This window comes from Nanorana parkeri, unplaced genomic scaffold (genome assembly GCF_000935625.1).
Source record: "Nanorana parkeri isolate BGI_ZX_2015 unplaced genomic scaffold, ASM93562v1 scaffold323, whole genome shotgun sequence".
Lineage (NCBI taxonomy): Eukaryota > Metazoa > Chordata > Amphibia > Anura > Dicroglossidae > Nanorana > Nanorana parkeri.
The window spans coordinates 47,688-55,692 of record NW_017306591.1 but is presented as its reverse complement, the minus strand read 5'-3'; the positions used below and the strand labels follow the sequence as shown (position 1 = coordinate 55,692).

At 51.1% G+C, this 8,005-nt stretch overlaps 2 protein-coding genes across 2 annotated transcripts in view; one reads left to right on the top strand and one right to left on the bottom strand.

Moving 5' to 3' along the window:
- Positions 1 to 2,580, top strand: part of MRTO4 (MRT4 homolog, ribosome maturation factor) — a 4,097-nt gene extending 1,517 nt beyond the window's left edge. Inside the window, exons 4-8 of the mRNA XM_018558166.1 lie at positions 42 to 123; positions 206 to 273; positions 327 to 478; positions 1,509 to 1,585; positions 2,395 to 2,580. Coding sequence (XP_018413668.1) covers positions 42 to 123; positions 206 to 273; positions 327 to 478; positions 1,509 to 1,585; positions 2,395 to 2,580 — 565 coding nt within the window. The remainder of the gene's footprint in view (positions 1 to 41; positions 124 to 205; positions 274 to 326; positions 479 to 1,508; positions 1,586 to 2,394) is intronic.
- Positions 2,581 to 6,080: 3,500 nt separating this feature from the next.
- LOC108788414 (aflatoxin B1 aldehyde reductase member 2-like) lies at positions 6,081 to 7,885 on the bottom strand. Its single transcript, XM_018558173.1, has 3 exons — positions 7,774 to 7,885; positions 6,536 to 6,668; positions 6,081 to 6,260 (listed from the first exon to the last, which is right to left on the bottom strand). The coding sequence occupies exons 2-3, from the start codon at positions 6,638 to 6,640 to the stop codon at positions 6,099 to 6,101; spliced, it is 267 nt and encodes an 88-aa protein (XP_018413675.1). The 5' UTR covers positions 6,641 to 6,668; positions 7,774 to 7,885; the 3' UTR covers positions 6,081 to 6,098.
- Between the last annotated feature and the right edge of the window lie 120 nt (positions 7,886 to 8,005).

Below are 8,005 nucleotides of genomic sequence, written 5' to 3'. Positions count from 1 at the left end.
TTTGTACAAAGTTCCCTTTTTGATAATTTGTGTTTTTTCAGGTTATTCTTTGGGAAGAACAAAGTGATGGTTGTGGCGTTGGGAAGGGGGCCCAGTGATGAATATAAAGACAACTTACACCAGGTGAGGGGACCCGGAAACCGATGAACTTGCCTCTGACCGCCATTGGCCCTCAGTAATAATCGAACCTTTTGTCTTTCTCCAGCTCAGCAAGTGTCTGAGGGGGGAGGTCGGACTGCTGTGTACCAACCGCACACAGGAAGAAGTCAAAGAGTAAGAATATAACGTGTTCACTTCCTGTTAGATTGTGTTTGGTTTTTTTGCAGTCTGTTTAATGAGTTTAAAGAGATTGATTTTGCTCGGGCCGGAAATAAAGCCACATACAGTGTGGTGCTGGACGCCGGGCCCCTGGAACAGTTTACACACTCCATGGAGCCACAGTTACGTCAGCTGGGCCTTCCCACTGCGCTGAAGAAAGGTGAGGACACCATTAAGATGCGTTTTATTTCTTCTTAAAGGAGAACTATGAGGCGAGTGATTTTCACGCAGCCTCATAATCTGAGCCGACCTGTGACAATGAGACTGTCACACGTCGGCTCAGTAGATCGGGAAGTGAGCGAACACATACCGTGCCTCACTTCTCGATCTATCCCTGCAGAGAGCCGTGACTGTCACTCGCGGCTCCCTGCAGGGATTCCCCTTCCCCTGTCCGATCCTCCAGCGCTGACTGGCTGAACGGACGGGGGAGGGGTGGGCACAGCTGGCTCCGCCTCTAGATAGGCAGAGCCTGCTGTCACTCAGTCCAGACAGCATTGTCGGGATCCGTTCCGGCGTCTCAGCATACCGTGAGCTGTAGCTTGCGGTATACTGAGCTTTGGGTCACGGGTGTTAGTTTCTCCCGTGACCTTTAGGAGAACTATGGGGAGAAATCCTGACCCCATAGTCCTCCTTTTAAGGCTTGCCCATGCTTGTTAGAGGTGGCGACAATCTGCAGGCTCATCTACCCTCTGCAGCGTTGCCACCACCCCTGTAAGATCTCCGGGTCATACTTATAGAAAATGTAATGTCTACATAATACTCCGCCGGCTCTTTCATGATCCGAATGGCCTGGGGCAGTGGGCGGTACCAGTCTGCTCTGCCGTGAACATGCACTGACCGGAGGAGCTAATGTCAAACACTGTTACCCGCCCCATCAGGCGGTGCCGCTGGTAAGAGCGCATGGCTGACAGCAGCTTGTCCTTTCATTGTAGTTTCCCGCCGGTCCCGTCCACCACCTCGTCTATTCGGATTGGAGAAAAGCAAGGTGGTCACATGACCCGGAACACACACAATGAATATTCAGAAGCATCTTTTATACACTGCTCCCTTATTTTATTTTGGAGGAAATTCCTAACTTAGAATTATAAAGAAATCATTCGGCTTTACAGCCCCTTTACCAGGTTTATGTGACGGAATGCGCCGGAAGAAAATGTGATTGTTTTATTGATCGGCTTGTTCTCCTCTTGCAGGGGTGGTGACTCTGTTGTCGGATTATGAGATGTGTAAAGATGGGGACACCCTGACCCCGGAGCAGGCCCGCTTACTGGTGAGTAAACGTTACAGTGGGTGTCCATTGGGCAAGAGGAAGGGTCCCTTTTGATAGATGTAGGTTCTGGGTATGTGTATGTTTGGCTATTAGCCCGTTAGGGCTCTATCTAAGTTCCTGCTATAGCCGGGGGTGCTGCGTGGGAGGAAGATACAATGGCAGCCAAATCCGATCCGCCAGCGCTGACTGGTGGAACGGACGGGGGAGGTGCGGGTACAGCTGGCTCTAGATAGGCAGAGCCAGCTGTCAATCACGCAGCTGGGGGCGGATACAGACAGTAATATCGGGATCCGTCCCGGCTGCGGCAGTCTTGGTATACCGCGAGCTGTAGCTCTCTATATACTGAGCTTAGGGTGACAGGAGGACACTAGTATATGTCCTCACGTGACCCTTAGGAGAACTATGGGGAAAATACTTACCCCATAGTTCTCTTTGAAAGGTCAAAGGACACGGGGCGATGTGAAAGGGGACCAATAGGCCAAATCCATCTTTCTGTATTGTCCATTGAGAGACACAAGACTGCTGGGATATACTGCCACCTGCAGGAGTCTGACATTCTAAGAATTCCTGTGTCTCTTAATTATTCTATAGGGTCTTGGCATTCAGAAAATATATAATGTTGGGGGGTTTTACGTCATTTTCAGGCCTAAAATGTGGAATATAACATGGGTGCAAAAAATGAAAAAAGGGCCTCAGTCATGAAGGGGTTAAATACCTGATAGAATTTATACCAAAGCCAGATTTCTTTTTCTTCGTAATTCTATAATCTGAGCCTCGTGTATCCCCCTCTCCCCCTCCTCCTTCTACAGAAATTATTTGGTTATCAGATGGCGGAGTTTAAAGTCACCTTAAAGTCCATGTGGTCATCAGAGACGGGAGAGTTCCAGAAGCTTTCAGCCAACAATGAAAATGATGCAGAGGAGATGGAAGAGGATGATGATGATGATGAGGATGATGATGCAGCGGAGCTGAAGGATGAACCCCTCATTCTGTGAGCGGAGATGTATCATGTGACATGCGTTACCTCTGTGCATACACCAGTGTCTGATTAGTGGGAAATGGTTCCTGGAGACTCTGTTCATGTTCCGAGCGGAACAATCCTATTACTGTGTTTTAACAGACGCACCAGATGACGTGTACATAACACCCTCCACGGTCCCTGTGTTTACCTCTGCGGTCCGAAGATCACATGACCGCACATCTGGAGATCACATGACCGCACATCTGAAGACAGGTCCACTTTATTGGCCTCCACTGTTTCACAGACACCTTACAAACCAGTTTTCCTATTGGCTGTATTGTGACGAGTCGTGATCTGGTGCTGTTGGGACTGTGCAGGCTCTAAAAGTATCCCAGTTATCCAGTAGAATTTTTTTTTTTTTTAGTTTATAAACAAACTGAATTTATTGTTGTGTGATGTTGTTTTTCTTTTAGACGTAAACAAGACGTATCATCAGATATCATAAATACTTATTAAAGAAGAACTATGGGGGGTCAGGGGTTTTCCCCATAGTTCTCCTCAGGGTAACGGGAGGACACAAACTAGCGTCCTCCCGTCACCCTAGGCTCAGTATATAGGGAGCTACAGCTCGCGGTATACTGAGACGCTGGAGCAGATCCCGACCTGGATGTCGGGATCCGCCCAGCTGCGTGAGTGACAGCTGGCTCTGCCTATCTAGAGGCAGAGCCAGCTGTACCCTCCCGCCAGTCAGCGCTGGCGGAGCGGGGAATCCAGCCCCTCCCCTGTCACGCCAGAGAGCCGTGACAGGATCGAGAAGTGAGCGAACGCCGGTATGTGTTCGCTCACCTCCTGATCTACTGAGCCGACCTGTGACAGTCTCATTGTCACAGGTCGGCTAGAACTATGAGATGAGTGAAAAGCACCCCCCTCATAGTTCTCCTTTAAATCCCCCCCTGAGGCCTAGTACATGTAGCACTTGGTCTGGTTCCGATCCATCCTGTGGTTGCTGAGGAGCCTGGTTGCGCAGCCCGCTGCTAGCAAGGAAGCTAATACTTGAGGGCTGATGAAGCGTGCTCGCCTCTCGCAGCACCAGTGCACGCTGGATTTTAGCGCCTGCAGAGGGGAGGGAGGGGCAACTCTATTCTTAACACCCGCCGCTAGTAAAAGATCAGACTGTGTGATCGGTCTGCCCGTTCAGTGAATGTTTATGAGTAGCAGTCAGATCACACAGTCCCGTGTGTGTGTGTGCGCGCTCTGTAAGGTGACTAGCTGTGGTCCTAGGCTGCTGCCTCTCTTGTGGTTAACCAACTGTTCAAGAGATCGTGTGTTTTAAAGTCGGGGTCCCTGGTACAGATGGCTATGAAATGTTAATCGCCAACACGATCCAGGGGAGGAGAATCGAAGGGGAGCCCCACCAAGGGAGGTCTCCTCCTCCCCACTCTGGGGAGGTGGTGTGAGAGGAGAGCTCGACCTTCTGTGACACAGACCGCTGACAGCATTCTCTTCCCCACTCTGCTCGGCCTGCTGACAGTTTCTCTCCTCCCTGCTGCGCTGTGGCAGAGCGGACATCAGTGGCATCACAAGGGGGTTGGGAGGTGCGGCCAGCACCCGGGTGCCACAGAAATGACTGACAGTCATTTTGTTGTCACCCCTTATGATAGGTCGGACGCTTGGTCACGAGAGCCGACAGTGTCAGGTGAGAGGAGGGGACCCGGCGGCATACCTTATCCCTCCGGGTGAACGTCCCCTCCTCTCTCGGCCGGCGTCCATCACCAAGATGGCATCAAAAAAGATAGGGTTGCACTGATACTAGTATCGATACCGAGTATTTGGGTGAGTACTCGTACTTGCCCAAATGCTCCGATACCTAGCACGAGTACCTGTATCAGGAAGCTGGGCAGCGCATGATTACACGCTACCCGGTTTCCTGATTGGACAGGAAATGGCTCCATGCTCTCTCGTCACTTGTGATGAGAGAGCATGTAGCCGACTTCCCGGCCAATCAGGAAGCCGGGTAGCTTGCAATGACGCGCTGCCCGGCTTCCCGATTGGTCAGGAAGCTAGCAAATCTGGAAGCTGGGCGCCGTGTAATGATGCAGCGCCCGGCATTTTGATTGGCCGGGAAGCCGGCGTCATCTCGTGAATCATAATATTAAGAAAGTGACCTTAAAGCATTAGTTTGTATTGCTTTAGAAGAAAATGTGACCTGTCCCTTTAAGAAAACGTATCGGTAATTGGTATCTGCGAGTACCTGATCAAAAGTATCGGTACTCGCTCTTAAAAAAAAGTGGTATCGGTGCATCCCTAAAAAAAGACCACCGTGCATGCGCAATAACATCACACACGTGCGTGATGAAGTCACGGCGGGGTGACACCCAGCCTCCGGGCACCGCTGGCGGACATATAGCAGCACCCAGCGGGGAGGAGAAGAAAAACGAGAGATGCGCCGCAATTCCAGCTACAAAATGGTTCTTTCGGCTGATCTGTTTCGGGGCATCCCCTGGTAAGAAGACAATCTTCCATTCCAAGTGTCTGCAATGAAGACTAGCAATGCCAATGAGGGAACATGCAAAGAAGCAGAGAGGGTCTACCTAGGACTATACCAAGTGACATTAAACATGGGGGGGGGGGAAGTACAGTGGAAGATACCAATGTATACAGAAAACAAGTGTAGTAACACTAATCTACCACTAGATGTCAGGGGTATGACATACAATGAATACATAGCAGTGTAATGGAAATAACAGAACAGCGGCTGTGTCTGTACAATATCCCTGTGGATAGGATTCTCTCGGCTCTATGGGGATATTCCGACCAGCAGCAGACATTATAATACCGTGAAGGGCCTATAAAAGGTATTACCATTTTAAATGTACATTTTCTATCCATATTGAGGTATCTGACCGTTCGTTCCGCACTCAGACACGTGATATCTTATCGGGGAATTTGAGACCTTTTCGAGGACAGACAACAAACCGCACCGACACTCGCACACAGCCCAATGAACTTTGACCCCCCCGACAGATAATTCTCTTCTGATTTTATTAAATCAAATATATTTCATCATTAACAATTCCCGATAACCCGGATGGTGACACGAGGAACGGTCGGTATCGGGGTGAGGGCTGCACGTCGGGTGGATATACAGCGCCATGTGTGGTCCAGTGATTTCAATCTGTTGCTGGAGTCGGTGCAGCTACTGCCCTCCAATCCCCCCCCCGCCCCCCCCATATGTCAGAAATCAGGCTGCGGGTGGGATTCCCTTCACTGTCCACCATCTCTAAGCTCCCCTGCCTGAAATAGGACTGTTCTCTAACATGTTTCAGATACTAGGCACTGTAGGGAGGAAGAGAACGGCACACTATTGTGCAGGTAGAAGGCTAGAGGTGGGGGAGGTGTCACAGGTATGGTGTTGTCACCCCTCGGGCTTTCAGCGTCGATTATGAGATCGGCAAACATTTGATGCGTTTTCATTGATTTGTCAGAGTTCTGCCTTAAAATCGGAGGCGCGGACGAGAATCAGGAAATAATCGCGGCGGTCGCAGATTCCTCCTAGCGGAAGTAGTTGGGGCAGTCGTGGGCGACCAGGTTCCAGGCGTTGTTGAACGCGGCGACCACCGGGGGCAGCAGAGGACCCGCCTCGGCTCCGGCCAAGTTGTCCAACAGCTGCTCCGTGGTGGACATCCCCAGGATCACGGCGTCACCGCGGCTCCCCTGATAGGACAAGAGACTCTGCGTCAGTGATGGCGGAACACAGAACAAATTCAGAGCTTTAGGTCCTAAAGAGAACCGGTTATGACTGCCTCATACAAGAACTCTCAAATGCAAGCTGCATGCTCCTTTATGGAGGTATATTATTGGCCCGTCTTCCAAAGGGGGCTGTGCTAGAGAATCGACTCTTCCTGGAGCAGTCAGATTTTCAGAGGCCCATTGCTGAAGCATTAAATGGAAAGGAAAGGTCGGTGACAGGTTCTCTTTAATGAACTAACCTGCAGCTTGGAGTGGTGGTACATCCATCGCAGGGCGGCTGCGGTCAGGCTCGGCCGCACATCGGCGCTGTACATCTCCTCCAGAGCTCGACGCACCAAGTCCATGGCTTCAAAGTGATGCTTCTTCCAATACCTGAACCGCCAGACACACACACACCACCATTAATCCCTCGGCTCCTCCCCCAAATATCCACACCGCCGGTGTACTGTGTGCTGTGTGCTTTACACTGCCAGCGTAACCCGGGGCAACCAGACCAGCAGTGCAATGATTGACAGGTATGGGCTGCTGTGTGTGGGGGAGTGTCTACACCTACGGCATCACTTTAGATTGAAGTTCAAAGAGGTGAACATCTACTTTAAAAACATGGAAGAAAGATCACTGGGGAAGGGGGTGTGGCCAAATGATGGTGGGTGTGTTCAGTGATAGGGCGTGGTCACATGAAGGTAGGCATTGTCGGTGATGATAGGGCGTGGCCACGTGGAAGGTGGGCATTGTCAGTGATGATAGGGTGTGGCCACATGAAGTTGGGCGTGGTCAGTTATGATAGGGCGTGGCCACATGAAGTTGGGCGTGGTCAGTTATGATAGGGCGTGGCCACATGAAGTTGGGCGTAGTCAGTTATGATAGGGCGTGGCCACATGAAGTTGGGCGTAGTCAGTTATGATAGGGCATGGCCACATGAAGGTGGGCGTGGCCACATGAAGGTGGTCATGGTCAGTGATGATAGGGCATGGCCACATGAAGGTGGACGTGGTCAGTGATGATAGGGCGTGGCCACATGAAGGTGGGTGTGGCCACATGAAGGTGGGCATGGTCGGTGATGATAGGGCGTGGCCACATGAAGGTGGGCATGGTCAGTGATGATAGGGCGTGGCCACATGAAGTTGGGAGTGGTCAGTTATGATAGGTATGAAGGTGGTCATGGTCAGTTATGATAGGGCATGGCCACATGAAGGTGGAGGTGGTCAGTGATGATAGGGCGTGGCCACATGAAGGTGGGTGTGGCCACATGAAGGTGGGCATGGTCGGTGATGATAGGGCGTGGCCACATGAAGGTGGGCATGGTCAGTGATGATAGGGCGTGGCCACATGAAGTTGGGAGTGGTCAGTGATGATAGGGCGTGGCCACATGAAGTTGGGAGTGGTCAGTGACGATAGGGCGATAAGAGTAATCATACATTGGGTGTCAGTGGCCCCGGCCCGGTGTTACGGCAGGAGAATGGAGAGGAGGGGTCACCTGTTCCTGTAGGTTTCCGCCCAGCTGTTTCCGAAAAATCTACTGGTTGGCAGCTCCTTGTCCTTGTCTTCATATCGGTACTTCCCGGTCAGAAGACCTCCTGGAAACACAAGACAAAGGATGTGTAAGGTTCCCGACCCTCCTCTGTAATGTCACCGACAGCGCGGAGGTTTTGTGTCCTCCAATCTGTAAATAAAATCCTAGCAAGATAAAAAATGTTCCACTGAAAAGA

Coding starts and splice junctions, on each gene's coding strand:
- LOC108788414 (XM_018558173.1), bottom strand. CDS start 6,640: ATGGACTTGGTGCGTCGAGCTCTGGAGGAGATGTACAGCGCCGATGTG. Junction 6,261..6,535: donor ACCACCACTCCAAGCTGCAG/GTTAGTTCATTA, acceptor TTGTCCTATCAG/GGGAGCCGCGGTGACGCCGT.